The following is an 18,968-nucleotide window of genomic DNA, read 5'->3' on the forward strand; positions in this document are numbered from 1 at the left end:
TTATCTTATCCAAAAAAAAAAATGTTTAAATCCAGCATTGCTGAAGCAATTTGCAGTCATTTTACTCATTGAGTGCAACTTTTGTAGATATAATGGATAACATTAAGAAGTTCTGTAAAGTTGTTTAGTTTTTCATAGCAGTTGTTAGATCTTCCATTAAGCATATAGCAGAAAATCTTTATATGACTCCTTGATATAAAGCAGATATTGTGCTTCAGTTTGAAGTGCTTCTAACCAACCATCAAAGGCTTCAAAATCAGTTTCTCGAATTTTTTTAGCAAATTCCAAGCATCCCTCTTTAAGGAGTGGGCCAAATATTAAAAAGGTGCATGAATGTACTTGCTTCTACCAAGTTAGAATGTTCCTGTTTTCACCTTTTTATAATCAGAATTTCAGATATTCTTTTTCTTTTTGATGTGCAATCAGCCACCAAAAAAATGCATTTCTTTTGACAAATGAATACTATTCAAAGTTGGATAGGGGTGTTTTTCTCTTTAGCAAGAGGCTTTAGATAATCTTGAATGCTCAAACTCTCTCTCTCTCCCTCTCTCTCTCAGTTCTTTGCCTGATAAAGATAGCTACAAATACCTTTTCTGTGACTTGGCCGAAACACTGTTTCACTACTGTAACTTTAAATAAATACTGTTGAAAATTACACTACACTACATTACCTAGTGTATGTATACGGTAACAAATTTAACAAGCTTTCAAAGGAACAAAAAACTCCAAAGAATAATACAGATTCTACAATGAAACCATCTCAGGTTTCACTGGTATTTTTAAGTTTCATTACAGATGCATCATTAATTAGCATTAGTAGAGGCATTTGATGCAAGAAAGCAAGCTTATGCAGCATCAGCCAAAAAAAAAAAAAAAAAAACACCCCACTTCCACTTCACCCCTCTGTTCGTTCAAAATACCTGTCCAGCTGAGCCTTAAACTTATTTAGGCTATCAACCTCCACCACAAGGGATGGAAGTCTGTTCCACCAACCAACCACCCGCTGGCTAAAGGCAAATTTCCACACATCTATCCTACATCTGTCTTTCCTCAATTTGAATTTATGCCCTCTCAGGCGATTTTTCTGAGCTAGAGGAAGAATCCCATCAGCATTGAGCATGCTTAAACCATTCAAGGCTTTATACACCTCTATCAGATCACCTCGCTGGTGCCTAGTCTCCAGACACTGTAATTTGCAAAACTTAAGCCTTTCTTCGTAAGAGCACCCCTTTGTTCCATTCACTAATCTTGTTGCCCTTCTCTGTACTCGTTCCAGCAGCTCTACATCTTTGTTGAAATGAGGCCTCCAGACCTGTATACAGTACTCTAGGTGTGGCCTGACCATTGCCTTATACAATGGAATAATCACCTCCTTATCCCTGCTGGAAAAATTCCTGTATATCATTGACAATACTCCATGAGCTACTCTTGCAGCCCGTCTGCACTGCTCAGAGAACTTCATATCTGTCTGCACAACCACCCCCAAGTCCCTTTCATTCTCTACCACTGTCAGTGTAGTACCACAGAGTTGATACGTTGCTCTGGGGTTGCTGTTTCCCATGTGTAGTACTTTACATTTGTCAATGTTAAACTTCATTTGCCACCTCTCAGCCCATCTGCTCAACCTTTCCAGATCCTGTTGCAGCAGCATAGTGTCAGTAGTGTCCTTGACAACCCTGCCAACCTTTGTATCGTCTGCAAACTTGGACATTAAGCTTGATATACCATCATCAATATCATTTATAAATACAGAAAACAATAATGGACCCAACACTGAGCCCTGAGGGACTCCACTAATAACATTAGTCCACGATGAGCAGTGTCCATTGATTACCACTCTCTGTCTTCTCCCCCTCAACCACCCCTTTATCCATAGCAGCAATTTGCCTCCAATGTCACACTGCTCCAATTTGTGTAGCAGTCTTCCATGTGCAACAGTATCAAAAGCCTTTCTAAGATCCAAGTATATAATATCAAAGTTATTCCCTGCATCCAGTTCTTTTGTGACTGCATCATAGTATCCAATCAAGTTGGTCAGGCAAGACTTCCCCTTAACAAAACCATGCTGTGTCTGAGCTATAACTGAAGTCTTGTCTAAATGATGTTGCAGTGCTTCTTTAACCAGTGCTTCCATTAATTTTCCTGGAACAGAAGTTAAGCTCACAGGTCTATAATTACTTGTGTCATCCTTTGATCCTCCTTTGTGAATTGGGGTCACATTTGCACATTTCCAGTCTATGGGTACCTCCCCTGAGTCCAAGGAAGCTCTCATAATTATGGCTAAGGGTTTGCTTACTTCCTTTGCTGCCTCCTTTAATATAACTGGATAGATCCCATCCACCCCGGGTGCCTTTCTTGTGTTTATCTTCAACAGTTTCTCCTCCACTTTACTCCCAGTTATTTCAAGATTCTGTAGCTTACTGCTAGAGTTGAATACACCTCTGGCATTCCCCTTGCTGAATAACTCCTCATGTGTGAATGTCGATGCAAAATATTCATTTAGTTTGTTAGGTGTGGATCCTGCTGATGATCCTACCTGAGCAGGATCATCAGCAGGATTTGGAACAGGACCAGGGTATGTCTGCCAGGGGCAAAGGTTGATGACGTTGTAGAGCGAATATCATCTTTTAAGGGCACAAAAGGTGATATAGTTGTACACGTTGGCACTATAATATTAAGAGTAGGAGACCGGCAAAATTACTTAACAAGTACAGGTCACTGCTGAACAAAAGCCGAGAATTAGGGTTGAATTTGAAAGTGTCTGCAATTCTGCCCAGACACGATAGGAGGGAGTATATGATGAGAGCCTTGTCGATCAATTCGGCCCTGGAAAGATTGTGCAAGGCTCAAGGGGTAGAATTTTTTTCAGCCTGGACTGTACTTGTTAACAGGAGAGATTGCTTCTACAGGGATGGGATACACTTAAATAGAAAGGGTGCAAGAATATTTGCTGATGCTATCGAGGCAGTGTTAGGTGGGTCGGAAAACTGCTAGCTTGGGGGGAGACAAAGACCAATAGATTGACAGTAGCCACTGGCAGAGGTGAAAGAGATTCTTGCACTGCTTCTATTAGAATGAGCAGAAGCCTGAAAAACAAGATGCATGATATTTCAGAGACTGCTAGGAGCCATTGCGGTACAAGTAAACACAAGGGTTGTGTTAGGGTAGCTAAGAATAGAAACAGGTGCAGGTATACTTGCGTGTACACCAATGCTAGGAGTTTAGTAAATAAATTTGATGAATTTGAGGTATTGCTCAAAACATCAAAGGCAGATATTGTTGGGATATCAGAGACGTGGTGTCACACAGATATAAGGGATGCAGAACTGGAATTTGGGGAGTACAACGTCTACAGAAAGGATAGACAGGATAGGAAGGGGGGAGGGGTTATGCTATTAGTGAAGAAACGCATAAAAAACAAGGAAGTGAAGCCAGTCGACATCGCTGGACAGTGCAGTGTTGAGTCAGTTTGGTGTGACATAAGCATTGGGAGATCAAAATTGATAGTAGGAGTGTGCTATAGGCCTAATGACTCTGATGAGTATAATAAGAAACTGTACAGGGAAATAGAGTGGGCCAGTAAATCAGAGTCTTATAATGGGAGATTTTAATTTCCCAGATATTGACTGGAATTTGGGGGCTGGTCACTCACACACTAGCAGGGCTTTTGTGGATTTATTGGATGATTGTTTTCTACATCAGCATGTTCGGGAGGCAACTAGAGGGAGTAATACTCTTGATTTGATTATCAAGAGTATTGATAATACTGCTGATAAATGATTAACACTATTAACAAGTGTTAATCATTTATCAGCATTGATTCTTCATGCATTAAGGATCTGCAGATAAATGAACCACTAGGTGGCAGTGATCACAGTGTGCTGAAGTGGGATTTACTCAAAGAGGTAACTACCATTAGGGGTAAAGGGAAGGGTTATTGCTTCCTTAAAGGCGACTACGATGGACTGAGACAGTATTTAAATTCTATACAGTGGGACCAACTGATGATGTTACCAACAGCAAATTCAAAATGGGAAGCATTCAAAGAACTTATCTTGGAAGCTACTAGGCTTTACATACCAACTAAGAAATATTGTTCAAGGTTTAGGCCAAAATGGATGTCAGATGAACTAATGAGGCATATGGCAGAGAAGAAAAATGCATGGGATACTTACAAATTAACACATGACACAGAAGCCTATGATAGATACAAGTTGATATGCAACCAAGTTACAAAGGAGGTTAGGCAGGCGAAGGCAGATTACGAGAAATCCTTGGCAAGGGATGCAAAGAAAAACAGCAAAGAGTTCTTTACTTATGTAAACTCTAGAAGGAAGGGGATGAATCAGATTGGTCCACTTGATATTGATGGGTCAACTGTTGATGATCCTTTGGAAGGTGATGAATTATTTGGACTAAATATCTTGAGGGAGGTTTTAAAAAGGGGATGAATTAAGTGAAAAAGATGAATTAAAAGAAAGAAAATTAAACCAATAAAAGGGAGGTCAGGACTTGGAAAAAAATAATAATAAAAAAAATAAGTGATGTGGCAAAATTTGAATTAAACTGAAAAATAGCTACAATTGTTGAAAAACAACTTACCTTTTATTTTTCAGTGGGCACAATTTGTTTTTCTTGTGATGAATATATGGGAGTGCTTATGTTTATAGAATTTGCTGTTGATGCATCACCCCCAGCCTGTAATACTGAACTCTGTTGAGAGCTGTGAGATGAAGAACGACTATGCTGTCCACTGGAAGGCATTATTATGGTTTTAGCCACTGGAGGTGGGGTACGAGGAGAGTTAGGAGAGGAACTTTGTCCTTGTATCTGCATATGATATCTATATATGTTCTCTGTACTTTCCACAACACCTGAAGAAAATATTTTAAAGAAATCAAGTAATTAAACAAATTTAGTATTATCTGAATAGGAAGGGTATGTTATAATTTATATATGAGAGTCAATAAATATCCTCACTAGAAATAGCTAGTTATTTTATTTAGAGATTTGATATTATGTATATATACTACAACTAATCTCATAAGTCAATGTATATTTATTTATTTTTCTCTAGGTCCATTGCTAACACTCGCTCACGCCTGAGTGGTCATACGCATTGTTATTAACAGTCCCACCATTGCAAATGTGTATGCAGACAATCTGGTTGTCGCAGAACAACCAGACTTCACTGAAATTTGGCCCTTTTCAAATTTCAACCAAAAGGTTAAATCTATTTCCTTTAGCACTTCTTTGTAGATAGCACACTAAATTTCCACCAAATATCTGTCCACCTTCACAGGGGGGTTTGCACTTCCCTTTCAGCATACAAATTAATAAGATGACAAGGACAGCCTATTAACAAGTGTTCAATCTCCTCTTTTAATACTATGCTCTTGCTGCTCCAGTTTTTAGGCCAAGAACAACAAATGCATTATCAACACTAAGTACCAGACAGTTTGTTGAAGAAATGCCACTTGCTTTCATTTTGTTCAGAAAATGATACCCAGTGTTACGTCCTATAGAATCACCTTCCAGTGCTGGCATTGAGAGCAGACCACTTTTGATTTGATGACTTTTATTGTTATCCCTTTCTTCTCCTAATGGGTTTTTCCCCATCCAGCGAAGGGTACTGGTACCAGGTGCATGGGGTGTTTATGTCCAGTTATTATTAGTGGTTGAAGAACTTGGTGACTGTCATGCAGGTGTTCAGGATTGTGGCTTTCTGTAGTTCCACATGTGTTCTCTGGGAGGGCTATTGCTGATAATTCTTATGGAGGCCGTTTGGCACCTTGCTGGTGGTCGGTATGATAATCTGGGCAGTCATTTGTTCCATATGCCCCATATCTTTGACCTCCTGTCTTAGGTCTGAGTACTTCCCAATCTTTTCCTCGTATGTTTTCTGGAGGTTTCTGGTGTTGGGTCATATATGTAGGTAGCCATTTCCTTCTTGTCAATGAAGTTTATGTCTGGTCTGTTGTGCAGGATCATTTTGTCTGTTATTATGGCATGGTCCCAGTATAGTCTGTGAGTACTTGTAATACAGTAAACTTTCTCTGATCAGCTGGTATTTTTATACTAGCTAGCTTCTGATGTATTATTCTAGCTGCCTGGTCGTGTCTGTGAGCGTAATCTGTCTGGGTGATCGCCCTGCAACCTGTGGCAATGTGCTGGATTGTTTCTGGGGCCAGATGGCAACAACATGTGTCATCTGTTACTCAGGGGGGTCCTTAGAGATGTATTTCCTGTAGTTCTTGGTATCAATTACCTGATCTTGGATGGTGAGGCATGAATCCTTCAGCCTCGGGGAAGAGGCTTTCCTTTCATGAGCCAAGCGTTCAAAACCATCTTATATATATAGTGGTGGATGGAGGTCCACACTACATATATAAGATGGTTTACTCTAGGGTCCACCATGGAATATCTTCTTCATCCATCTATCTGTCTTTATTTCATTTGTCTGTGTGAGTGTGGTGTCTTTGTTGAGGTTGAGTGTTGTGTGCCATTTGTCTCTCTCTTTCTTATGGCTTGGTAGATTGGTACAGTGTTTTCCCTTGAAGTAAAATCTTTCAGGTTTTTAATTGCCTTCTCTTGTACAATAAGGTCAGTCAATCTCCTCCCTCCTTCTTCACAAGCTATGATCAGTCTTTCGATGGCCAACTTCTAGTAGTGGTGGCGGCTCTTGGTCATCATCATCCTGGTCAATCTCATAATCTTCTCCAGCTTGGTGTTGGTCCAATCTACAATCCCAAAGGAGTATGTTAGTACTGGAACTGCATAAGTGTTTATGGCTGTGAACATGTTCCCACCATTCAGCTTTGATTTTAGCAGGCTTCTCAAGCTCTGATGGTATTTCTCAGTCAGACGGGCCTTGATGATTTCCTTGTGTTCTAATTGGTGGGCCTGAATTATCCCCAGATATTTGTATGTCTCTCCCTCTGTCATAGCTTCAATCTTTTCACTGGTCTTCAGCTGGTAGTTTGTCTGACTAGATGTCCTTGATGTAATCCATACATCTTGCATTTCTCTAGGCCAAATTGCATCCTAATGTCAGTGCCGAGCTCTTTGGTGATCCAGAGTAGCTGTTTGAGTTAATTCTCAATTGTGGCATAGAGTTTGATGTCATCCGTATACATCAGGTGAGAGAGTATATACAGGTTGTTCCATCCTTCTTTTAGGGCATAACCATACTTGCTGTTATTGAGCATGGTGGACAGTGAGCAGAGTGCTAGACAGAACCATAGTGGGCTCAGTGCATCTCCCTGAGAGATTTATCTTCTGATGGGTATCAGTCTGGTCGTGATGTTCTCTACCTTGATGGTGATCCTTCATTTTTCCATGGTTGCATCTAGCAAATGTGTCAGTGTCAGATTGACTTTGTAGATTTCAGTGTCTGCATTAGCCAGTTATGTTGTTTGTTGTTGTTATTTGGTTTTTTTAGGAGCATCAGCAGCTAAGGCTATATTGTTCCGGGATATGCGGTGGTCATTCCCTGACCTTTCCGCATCCTCCGTATTTGGTGGTGACGGGCTCGAACCCCAGTCTAATCAAGAAGCGTGTGCTCCGCACTGCTGCTGCTGCTTCCCACCTGGCTACGGAGGCGCCTTAGCTAGTTATGGAACAGGAAGTAAAAGGCCCTGTGGTAGTTAATGTAGGCCATGTTTGTTATAGAAAAAGGCCTTTTGCTATCACAAACACAGTATAGCAAAAGTATAGCAAAAGGCCTTTTGCTATACCGTGTTTGTAATGTCTTTGTCCTAAGCCTTCCAATAGATGATTCTTTGAGTTAAAGACTCTGGGATTGTGCCAGGGTGCCTTATTATCTGGGCAAATTGCTCCGCTACATGCTTGAGTGTGCAGCTGAACTTCTTGTACCAGTAGTTGTGGATGTTATCTATTCCTGGAGGTCACCAATTGTGGGACTTCCTGATCAATTATTGTATTTCTTCTCAAACCTCCCATTCTGCCATCTCTTGTACATTCTGTGTTTTCTTCCTTTGTAGAACAATCCAGGAGACATGGCTGATCAGAGAAATTTGATTTATTTGACATCAGAAATATTCATATAGTCTGGTTTGTTTAAGATAAGGAAAGAGCTCGTCTAGATTAGCATTGTTTCCCAACAGGTGGGTTAGTGATAAGGGTACTTGCATTTGTGTCAGAGAGCGGAAAGTACGATTTCTGATGTGAGAATGAATTGAACAGTCTAGGAGAATATATCAAACTGTAAGTTGTAATGAACAATGCATGCATATAGGAGGGTCATCGCCCATGAGCAGGAACAAGTGGGTCAGGTGTGTGTGCCCTATGCGTAGTTTTTCCAGCATTACCTCTTCATCCCTGTTTTGCCTATAGATGGAGTTCCATGGTTGTGGTTCACATTTAATTTCAAACAATTTATTGTTCATGTGTCTTCTAAATGTTTAACCACTGGTCTCTACAGATACAGATATGTGTTAGTAAATCTACATAGGGTACTTGGTAAGATGGCAGTGCAGTGCTGTTTGGATGCCTGGTCTGCTGTTTTATTACCTACGATGCCAGCGTGCCCTGGAATCCAAAAGAAGCTTACAGTATAATTCCTATTCCGTAAACGATTTAGACCTGACTGGATTTCTTTTACTATGGGATGTGGGGGTTGAGAATTTTTTTACTTATTGCAGAGAATGCACTGATGGAGTCTGTATATATTAAACTATGGTGTTCAGATGGATATTGATATTGTCTATAGCTAGTTGGACTGCATACAGTTCTGCAGTATAATTGCTGCATTCATTTGGGAGAGATACAGATACTGTGAACGAGAGAAAAGCTGCCGCAGCAACTATAGTGGCATCTGATTTTGAGCCATCAATTACTCTCACTGTAACCTGAACTATATTAACCCATGAGCCAATTTAAAAAATTAATATTGCTTTTAATTGAATAAAATCACCAAACAGGCAATTCTGGTATATGTTAAAAACTTTCACTGTCAGACAAAGACAGAAAAAGATAATTAATAGCAGCCTTCTTCTTTTTTCGAACTGATTGATTACCCAGGTTGAAATGGTACTAATTCCGCCTTCATTAATAATTTGGAGCAAATTTCATTTTATACAAATGGCATAGAGCTTCAATTGCAAGGGTTGGTAAAATTAAAATGAAGATACAGGTTTTATTGTCTTTTAAAATACCAGTAAAGAGGTTGCATATTTGGTGATGATAAATTTTATCACTCAGGAGAGATCAGAATATTTTGATCTTTATCTAAAAAGTTCTTTTTAAATAGTTTGATGAAATTTATTTTCTCTAATTTCTTTATTTGGAATCGCAACTAACTGGATTAGCTAAACAATGTACAATATCTGCCTGTAAATGCACACTGTACAATGTATATTTATAGGCAGATGAACCTTACAGAAGTGTTTAGAAATTTACCTGATGTAAGATTAAAGCTTCTCCCTTTAATACCTGTTTCTTTGGGTAAAGGAGACCACCAATTAAATAATGAGCCTACTACAGGAACGTGCCTCAGAACACCCTAAAATAAAGAGTACAGATTCTTTAGCAATAGAACTGTACAGCACAAGAAACAGCAAACAAAATAACTTGGCAATGAAAAAAAAAAAAAGTGCACTGAAATAAACACATACCTTAGGGTAAAGAAAGAAAGAAAGAAAGAAAGAAAAATAGGGAAACAAATTTGTAAGTGAATTTATAACGAATGCTACTTTTATTTAAGAATTATAAAAATATGCTTCAAAACACATTTTAATTACTAATTTAAATTATCAAAACATTACTTGTAGAATATCATACAGTTAATAATGAAGGATAAAATTAGAGTGCTCTATATTCATTAAATGAGATCTCTCTCTCTCTCTCTCTCTCTCTCTCTCTCTCTCTCTCTCTCTCTCTCTCTCTCTCTCTCTCACAATAATAAAAAAAATAAAGACTAATATTTCATTTGGATTATCCCAAGTTACATTGATTTTGAGCAAAGAAATAAGTGTAGGAAAGTTAATTGTAATTAAAAATGTTTATGATAGGGTGGGGATCACATATGGAACCATCCCTTGTTGTTGTTATCTTTGGCTGCCTTCTGCTCTAGTAGAGCATCGGTGGGAGTAAGCTGAGGAATACTGGTGTCAGGATTGGAGGTGGTGTGGGGGAAGAAATTCTAGTTTTCCGGGCTGATTTTTTTTTTTTTTTTTTTTTGCCTGGGAGAGTGCATGTTTGTGTGTTTCTTAAATAATATAAAAGCTGGTCTGGTCTTATTTTGGTGTTGCCCCTGATACCATTCGTTTGTTTGTTATTTGGTTTTTAGGAGCATTAGCAACTAAGGCCATACCTCCGTTATATGCTGTGGTCATTCCTTGACCTTTCCGCATCCTCCCGGGCTCGAACCCCAGTCTAATCAAGAAGCGTGTGCTGCTCCTTCCCACCTGGCTACGGAGGTGCCTCTGATACCATTCATAACATTCATTTTTCTCCAATGTTTCAGCATTGATGACTGTATGTCATCAATGCATCATCTATAATATTTATGCCATCCACAATATTGTAGTTTTCCAGCACTGCAAAACTGTTATTGCTTGGTCCCTGTTGAGGGTATTCAGAATGTAATAACTCTTCATTTTTACTATCAGACCTTGATCCACGGACTGAAAAAGTGACGTCATGTTAGGATGGATAAACATAATTTCAATATTTGGATGGATGAATTGAAGAATGTCTCAGGATGACTGGGTATATTGGCATTCCTTCATGCCACCAGGAAACTTTATAGCAACTTTGTGATCTGCTGAGGCAGATTTCCCCATAAAATATATGGAAAATTTTGTCTTTTAAAATTTTCAAACCAGTCCATACTAGATTGAAATTTAATGTCTTCTGCACTTGCACTCTCCTCTGAAGCCTTGAAAAAATACTTGTGCAAAATACTGCTTGGTCTTCTCATATATCACTGTGCTACTTAAGAGCAGTACACTGATACATCCATATATTATATTTTCCCCTTCCATTCTCCTAAATCACTCCCCCCTCCACTAATATTACAATCTAATTCTTCTTGGTGATTCATTCACTCCTAAAAGCAGCTCTAGCAATGCCATGTGAAAGTAGTGAGCATTTTTCTTTTTTTGTGTTCAAGTGTCATAACTTTCCTTGCTCTTTTCACACAATCACTTTCAGCACTTATTGAACATTTATTATTATTATTATTATTACTAGCCATATAGTGCAAGGAAGCCTCAGGCTTATGCTGCACCAGCTAAAAAAAATTTCCAAGTTTCCCTGAGAGAGAGAGAGAGAGAGAGAGAGAGAGAGAGAGAGAGAGAGAGAGAGAGAGAGAGAGAGAGAGAGAGAGAGAGAGAGAGAGTCAGAAACAGAAGGGAATCACCAAGAAAGAGAAGAATGATGATATCCAGCTCAGGACCCTGGGTGTGCCAAGCCCATACTCACCAGATGTGAGCCCCTGGGGTGAATTTAGAGGACAAAGAGTATAATAAATTTTAATTAATAACAAACATGGCAATATTCAAAGAGTTACAAAAACTAGCCCAAAATACGTATAAGGGGAAAAATTTAAAGAGGCAACATGTCCACGAACAACACCGTACATACAGTACAGACTAGTTTGTCACTGAAATGATAGAGTGTACACAAATGGCCTGCTAGATATGAATTGTTAACTCTTGATGATCGTGTCAGGTTTGCTGACAAACTGAATAGATATTTTCCATCTATGTTTATACACAAGGAATTTCAGGATAGTGATGTTGCAAGTACATCAAATTACCGGAAGTTAAATGATGCTATCAACTTTCAAAATGACAGATGGAAGTTTGTTCCAGCAATCAACCACCCGCTGGCTAAAGGCAAGCTTCTGCACATCTATTCTGCAACTATCTTTCCTCAATTTGAATTTATATCCCCCCCCTCAGGTGCAAAATTTGAGCAAGAGGAAGAATCCCATCAGCACTGAGCTTACTCAAACCATTCAAAGCCTTATACACCTTAATCAGATTACCTCACAGGTGCCTAGTCTTTAGATGCTGCAATCTGCAGAACTTAAGCCTTTCTTGGTAACAGCAACCCTTTGTTCCCCTCATCTTGTTGCCCTTCTCTGTACTCATTCCAGCAACTCTACATCCTTCCTAAAGTGAAGACTCCAGACCTGTATGCAATACTCAAGGCCTGACCATTGCCTTATACAAAGAAATAATCACCTCTTTATCCCTGATAGCAAAATTCCTGTACATCATGGACAAGACCCCAACGAGATGCTCTGGCAGGCTGTCTGTCCTGCTCAGCAAACTTCATATCTGACTGCACAATTACCCCCATGTCTTTTTCATTCTCCATTACCCTGAATGTAGTACCACACAGTTGGTAATTACTCTGGGGTTACATTAAGAGAGGCAGCAAATTAGGTCATCACATCTTTGACCATAATAATGAGAGAATCCTTAGATTCAGGATAGATCCCTATGCACCGGAGGTGTGCACAGTGTCCTCTCATACAAATGAGGGGGGAATCAAAGGGTGAAGTGAGTAATCACAGGCCTACAAGCATCATTTCTGTTGTAGGGAAAATAATGGACTCCCTGGTTAAAAAATAATGCAAGACCATCTAGACAGGAATTCAGTTATATGGCAGTGAAAGCATGGATTTGTTAAGGGGCAATTTTGTCTGACAAATTTGACTGCATACTATGTTGTAGTAACAAAGAAAATGGATGCAAAAATAATTTTGACATCATATAGTTACATTTCAAAAAAGGTTTTCATACTACGCCACATAAAAAAATAATGTACAAATGGAACAGTATGGCATTAGGGAAAGGTTAGTGCTATAAATAAAGGGATAATTGAGTAGAAGACAGAGTGGTTATGAGTGAACACCATGTTTCTTGGACTGATGTTATTAATGATATTGAAGAAGGTATATCAAGTGTAACGTAGATCTAAGACTGCAATGATACAAAGGTTGGCAGGGTGGTTAGAGAGAGTTTTTATGTGCAGTAATCCAAGAATAAAATATCTACTGAATGATAAAAAAACTCATGGAGGCAGATAACAAAAAAGACTTGGGAGTAATTGTGCAGTCAGGCATGAAGTTGTTTGAAAAGTGTAGACTGGCTGTTATGTCAGCCCATGGGGTGTTGCCAATGATACAGAGTAATTTTGCTAGCAGGAATAAGGTGATTATCCTGTTGTATAAGGCAAATGTTAGGCCACATCTGGCATACTGCATAAATGTCTGTAAGCTTCATTTTAAAAAGGATGTTGATATGGATACAGAGAAGAGCAACAAGATTAGTGAGCAAACAGAAGGGTATGCTTACCAAGAAAAGCTTCAGTTCTACAAATTGCATACAGTGGTCTAGAAACTGACAACAAATAATAGCATTAGCATTAGTAGAGGCATTTGATGCAAGAAAGCAAGCTTATGCAGCATCAGCCAAAAAAAAAATAATAATAAATAAATAAAAAAATAATAAATAAATAAAAAATAACCACTTCCACTTCACCCCTCTGTTCGTTCGAAATACCTGTCCAGCTGAGCCTTAAACTTATTTAGGCTATCAACTTCCACGACAAGGGATGGAAGTTTATTCCACCAACTAATGACCCGCTGGCTAAAGGCAAATTTCCTCACATCTATCCTACATCTGTCTTTCCTCAATTTGAATTTATGCCCTCTCAGGTGATTATTCTGAGCAAGAGGAAGAATCCCATCAGCATTGAGCATGCTCAAACCATTCAAGGCTTTATACACCTCTATCAGATCACCTCGCCGGTGCCTAGTCTCCAGACACTGTAATTTGCAATACTTAAGCCTTTCTTCGTAAGAGCACCCCTTTGTTCCATTCACTAATCTTGTTGCCCTTCTCTGTACTCGTTCCAGCATCTCTACATCCTTCTTGAAATGAGGCCTCCAGACCTGTATACAGTACTCTAGGTGTGGTCTGACCATTGCCTTATACAATGGAATAATCACCTCCTTATCCCTGCTAGAAAAATTCCTATATATCATCGACAATACACAATCAGCTACTCTTGCAGCCCGTCTACACTGCTCAGAAAACTTCATATCTGCATGCACAACCACCCCCAGGTCCCTTTCATTCTCTACCACTGTCAGTGTAGTACCACAGAGTTGATACATTGCTCTGGGGTTGCTGTTTCCCATATGTAGTACTTTACATTTGTCAATGTTAAACTTCATTTGCCACCTCGAAGCCCATCTGCTCAACCTTTCCAGATCGTGCTGCAGTAGCATAGTGTCAGTAGTGTCCTTGACAACTCTGCCAACCTTCGTATCATCGGCAAACTTGGACATTAAGCTTGAAATACCATCATCGATATCATTTATAAATACAGAAAACAATAATGGACCCAATACTGAACCCTGAGGGACTCCACTAATAACATTAGTCCACGATGAGCAGTGTCCATTGATTACCACTCTGTCTCCTCCCCCTCTACCACTCCTTTATCCACAGCAGCAATTTGCCTCCAATGCCACACTGCTCCAATTTGTGCAGCAGTCTTCCATATGCAACAGTATCAAAAGCCTTTCTAAGATCCAAGTATATAATATCAAAGTTATTCCCTGCATCCAGTTCTTTTGTGACTGCATCATAGTATGTAATCAAACAAATCAGGCAAGACTTCCCCTTAGCAAAACCATGCTGTGTCTGAGCTATGACTGAAGTCTTGTCTAGATGATCCTGCAGTGCTTCTTTAACCAGTGCTTCCATTAATTTTACAGGAACAGAAGTAAAACTAACAGGTCTATAATTATTTGTGTCACCCTTTGATCCTCCTTTGTGAATTGGGGTTACATTTGCACATCTCCAGTCCATGGATACTTCCCGAGTCCAAGGAAGCACTCATAATTATGGCTAGGAGTTTGCTTCCTTTAATATAACTGGATAGATCCTATCCACCCCAGGTGCCTTTCTTGTATTTATCTTCAACAATTTCTCCTCCACTTTACTCTCAGTTATTACTAGATTCTCTAGCTTACTGCCAGAGTTGAATACACCTCTGGCATTCCCCTCGCTGAATACCTCCTCATGTGTGAATGTCGATGCAAAATATTCATTCAGTTTGTTAGCTACCTGAGCAGGATCATCAACAGTTGACCCATCGATATCAAGTGGACCAATCTGATTCATCCCCTTCCTTCTAGAGTTTACATAAGTAAAGAACTCTTTGCTGTTTTTCTTTGCATCCCTTGCCAAAGATTTCTCGTAATCTGCCTTCGGTTGCCTAACCTCTTTGTAATTTGGTTACAGATCAACTTGTATCTATCATAGGCTTCTGTGTCACATGTTAATTTGTACATATCCCATGCATTTTTCTTCTCTGCCATATGTCTCATTAGTTCATCTGACATCCACTTAGGCCTAAACCTTGAACAATATTTCTAAGTTGGTATGTAAAACCTAGTAGCTTCCAAGATAAGTTCTTTAATTGCTTCCCATTTTGAATTTGCTGTTGGTAACATCATCAGTTGGTCCCACTGTATAGAATTTAAATACTGTCTCAGTCCATCGTAGTCACCTTTACGAAAGCAATAACCCTTCCCTTTACCCCTAATGGTAGTTACCTCTTTGAGTAAATCCCACTTCAGCACACTGTGATCACTGCCAACTAATGGTTCATTTACCTGCAGATTCTTAATGCATGAAGAATCACTACTGATAATCAAATCAATAGTATTACTCTCTCTAGTTGCCTCCCGAACATGCTGATGTAGAAAACAATCATCCAATAAATCCACAAAAGCCTTGCTAGTGTGAGTGACCAGCCCCCAAATTCCAGTCAATATCTGGGAAATTAAAATCCCCCATTATAAGACTCTCTGATTTACTGGCCCACTCTATTTCCCCGTACAGTTTCTTATTATACTCATCAGAGTCATTAGGCCTATAGCACACTCCTACTCTCAATTTTGATCTCCCAATGCTTATGTCACACCAAACTGACTCGACACTGCACTGTCCAGCAATGTCGACTGGCTTCACTTCCTTGGATTTTATGCATTTCTTAACTAATAGCATAACCCCTCCTCCCTTCCTACCCTGTCTATCCTTTCTGTAGACATTGTACTCCCCAAATTCCAGTTCTGCATTCCTTATATCTGTGTGACACCACGTCTCTGAAATCCCCACAATATCTGCCTTTGATGTTTTGAGCAATACCTCAAATTCATCAAATTTATTTACTAAACTCCTAGCATTGGTGTACACGTAAGTATACATGCACCTGTTCTTTTTCTTAGCTACCCTAACACAACCTATGTGTTTATTTGTACCCCAATGATTCCCAGCAGTCTCTGAACTATCCTGCATCTTATTTTCCAGGCTGCGGCTCATTCCAGTAGAAGCAGTGCAAGAATCACTTTCACCTCTGCCAGTGGCTACTATTAATCTATTAGTCCTTGTATACCCCCAATCTAGCAGTTTTTCGACCCACCTAACACTGCCTCGATAGCATCAGCAAACATTCTTGCACCCTTTCTATCCCTGTATTAGGCCTATAGCACACTCCTACTCTCAATTTTGATCTCCCAATGCTTATGTCACACCAAACTGACTCGACACTGCACTGTCCAGCAATGTCGAAGCAGTCTCTCCTTTGAATTGAAGGCCGAATTGATTGACAGGGCTCTCATCATATACTCCCTCCTATCGTGTCTGGGCAGAATTGCAGACACTTTAAAATTCAACCTTAATCCACGGCTTTTTTTCAACAGTGACCTGCACTTGTTAAGTAATTCCGCCGGTCTCCTACTCTTAATATCATTAGTGCCAACGTGTACAACTAAATCACCTTTTGTTCCCTTAAAAGATGATATCCGCTCTACAACATCATCAACTTTTGCCCCTGGCAGACATACCCTGGTCCTGTTCCACCTATCCTTTTTACAAAGCATGTTTCCCGTTTCCCTTACAATAGAGTCACCAACAACTACTAGTTCCTTTGGGACCAGCGTATTCTGCCTTGGGGGCTGCCGCTGTGTTGCGCGATGACCAAGTGCACGCTCTGGCATTGGTGTGGGCAGCTAAGAGCTTGATGGGCCCTCACTTTTAATGCTTCGAGGGCATCCACCCTGTCCTTCAACTCTCATATAGGCCCATAACAATGCTGAGTTGTCGCCTGATTTCCTTACACTCCTTGCATCTCGCACACACAAAGACATCCCCCATGGCAGTATCATGTCCCGTACCTGACTGCTCCACAAACATCAAGCAATTAGTGCATTTTAATAGGCTGTGATTCAGAGGGCAACTGCCCCCTGAGTTCTCCCCTGAGCCACAGCACTCCCATTAGCTTGAGCCTTTTGCTTTGCTGCTCTGGTCAGAGTCATGATTTCGGTTTAATTTCAATAAAATTTCAATTTCAGTACAAAATTAAAACCCTAAACTTATATCTCAACACAGTTATAACTCTATATTTATGTTTCAGTATCGAGTGTTATCTACGAAATCCCTTTATATAACTTCCGTATCAAGTTAAGTATTAATTATTTATTTTTTACTAATTATTTATGTTACGTAACCCAAGTTGTTATATGTATAGTTAAAAGTACAATTTAATTGACAATGAAGTTCAACAAGATTAATTCTCTGATTAATTGACAATATTATGTACTATACTATACTATATTATGCTTATGCTATCTATTTCGAGATATTTTGTATTGCGTAGCAATGGCGGCTATTTACGAACGGTAAACACGTGGATTTGATACCCTTTCCGATACTAAGTAATACCTACAAAATCTCTATCTAAGTTACTTTAATCTAAGTATCGTAAATAAGTTACTTTAATAAGTTATCTAAGTTACTTTAATCTAAGTATCGTAAATAAGAATATAAATCTACTCTAGAAAATAAGTTAATATGCCAATTTAAGCTAATAAAACAGAAAATAAATCAGAAAAAACTTCTCTGTTCCAGGAGCGGTAAAAATGCACGTCCGCACAGGCTACTCTCGTCTCATGTGAAGACAATAAAGTGAAGAGATTTTAAAATGCATTGTTGCCATTGATTAGGCATAGGCATGTGATTTTGAATGTAATCTACTTGTGAGAAGATATGACTAATGTGTTTAAGGCTTTGGATGGATTGAGTAAGCTAAATGCTGAGAGCATCCTTAAGCTTGCTCAGACAACACATATGAGGGATCATAAACTCAAACTGAAGAAAGATGGTTTCTAAATAGATGTGTGGAAATTTGCTTTTAGCTAGTAGGTATTTTGAATAAATTTAAGTTAAAACAAGACAAATTATTAGTGGATAGACAGGTGATGATTTTTTTTTTTTTTTTTTTGCTGATTCTATATTCTTGCATTCCTCCTCACTGGTAATACTAAATACCAATTCTTATATTAAATTTAAGTGGCACAATAATTAAAGCTGCTAGTGTAAGTAATAAATTATGCCATTCAGTATTTCACAAGATTGCATAGCAGAATTGTGTTCTACTAAAAGCCGAAATTAAAAAACATTAAATGCTAAAGAGCCATAAAAATTACTTATACATGAGAAAATTCCTCGGTGCTACTTATCCTGCAATATGACTGTAATGTTCTCTCTATAGTGGTAGATATATGTATACCACAAGGTGTATAAGTATATGTATACCTTGTGGGTTATCCCAAAGGTAATGCACATTGCACACATGCTCCTCACTCCACTGCACTTGCAACTGACATTTATCAGAATAATAATATGAAGTTTAACCTCAATATTAGAGTGCCTGAAACAGAGTCCCTGCATTGAATTTTTGTACAGAGACTTTTAAAAATTGAAACAGAGACATTGTTTCAAACCAGATCAAAGGTTGTTTATGAAAATTGAAAATTTATGTAGTCAAAACTGACATAAATTTATGAACTGTTGTGGCGAGTTGAAAGTAGATCAGAGCATGATTTAACATTGTTTTTAAAGGTTTTATCATAGTTA

The 18,968-nt window shown here is 39.0% G+C and overlaps 1 protein-coding gene across 3 annotated transcripts in view; it reads right to left on the reverse strand.

The window, feature by feature from the left end:
• LOC150083001 (pyridoxal-dependent decarboxylase domain-containing protein 1) overlaps positions 1 to 18,968 on the reverse strand; it is a 395,987-nt gene that overhangs the window by 43,018 nt on the left and 334,001 nt on the right. For all 3 annotated transcript variants that reach the window (XM_090377732.1, XM_090377731.1, XM_090377730.1), the window contains exons 21-22: positions 9,421 to 9,523; positions 4,603 to 4,874 (exon numbers count right to left, since the gene is read on the reverse strand). In XM_090377732.1, the coding sequence (XP_090233858.1) occupies positions 4,606 to 4,874; positions 9,421 to 9,523 (372 nt within the window). In that variant the 3' untranslated portion in view covers positions 4,603 to 4,605. The remainder of the gene's footprint in view (positions 1 to 4,602; positions 4,875 to 9,420; positions 9,524 to 18,968) is intronic.

The sequence above is a fragment of the Mastigoproctus giganteus genome, chromosome 7, assembly GCF_048544385.1.
Source record: "Mastigoproctus giganteus isolate SK-2022 chromosome 7, ASM4854438v1, whole genome shotgun sequence".
Classification (NCBI taxonomy): domain Eukaryota; kingdom Metazoa; phylum Arthropoda; class Arachnida; order Uropygi; family Thelyphonidae; genus Mastigoproctus; species Mastigoproctus giganteus.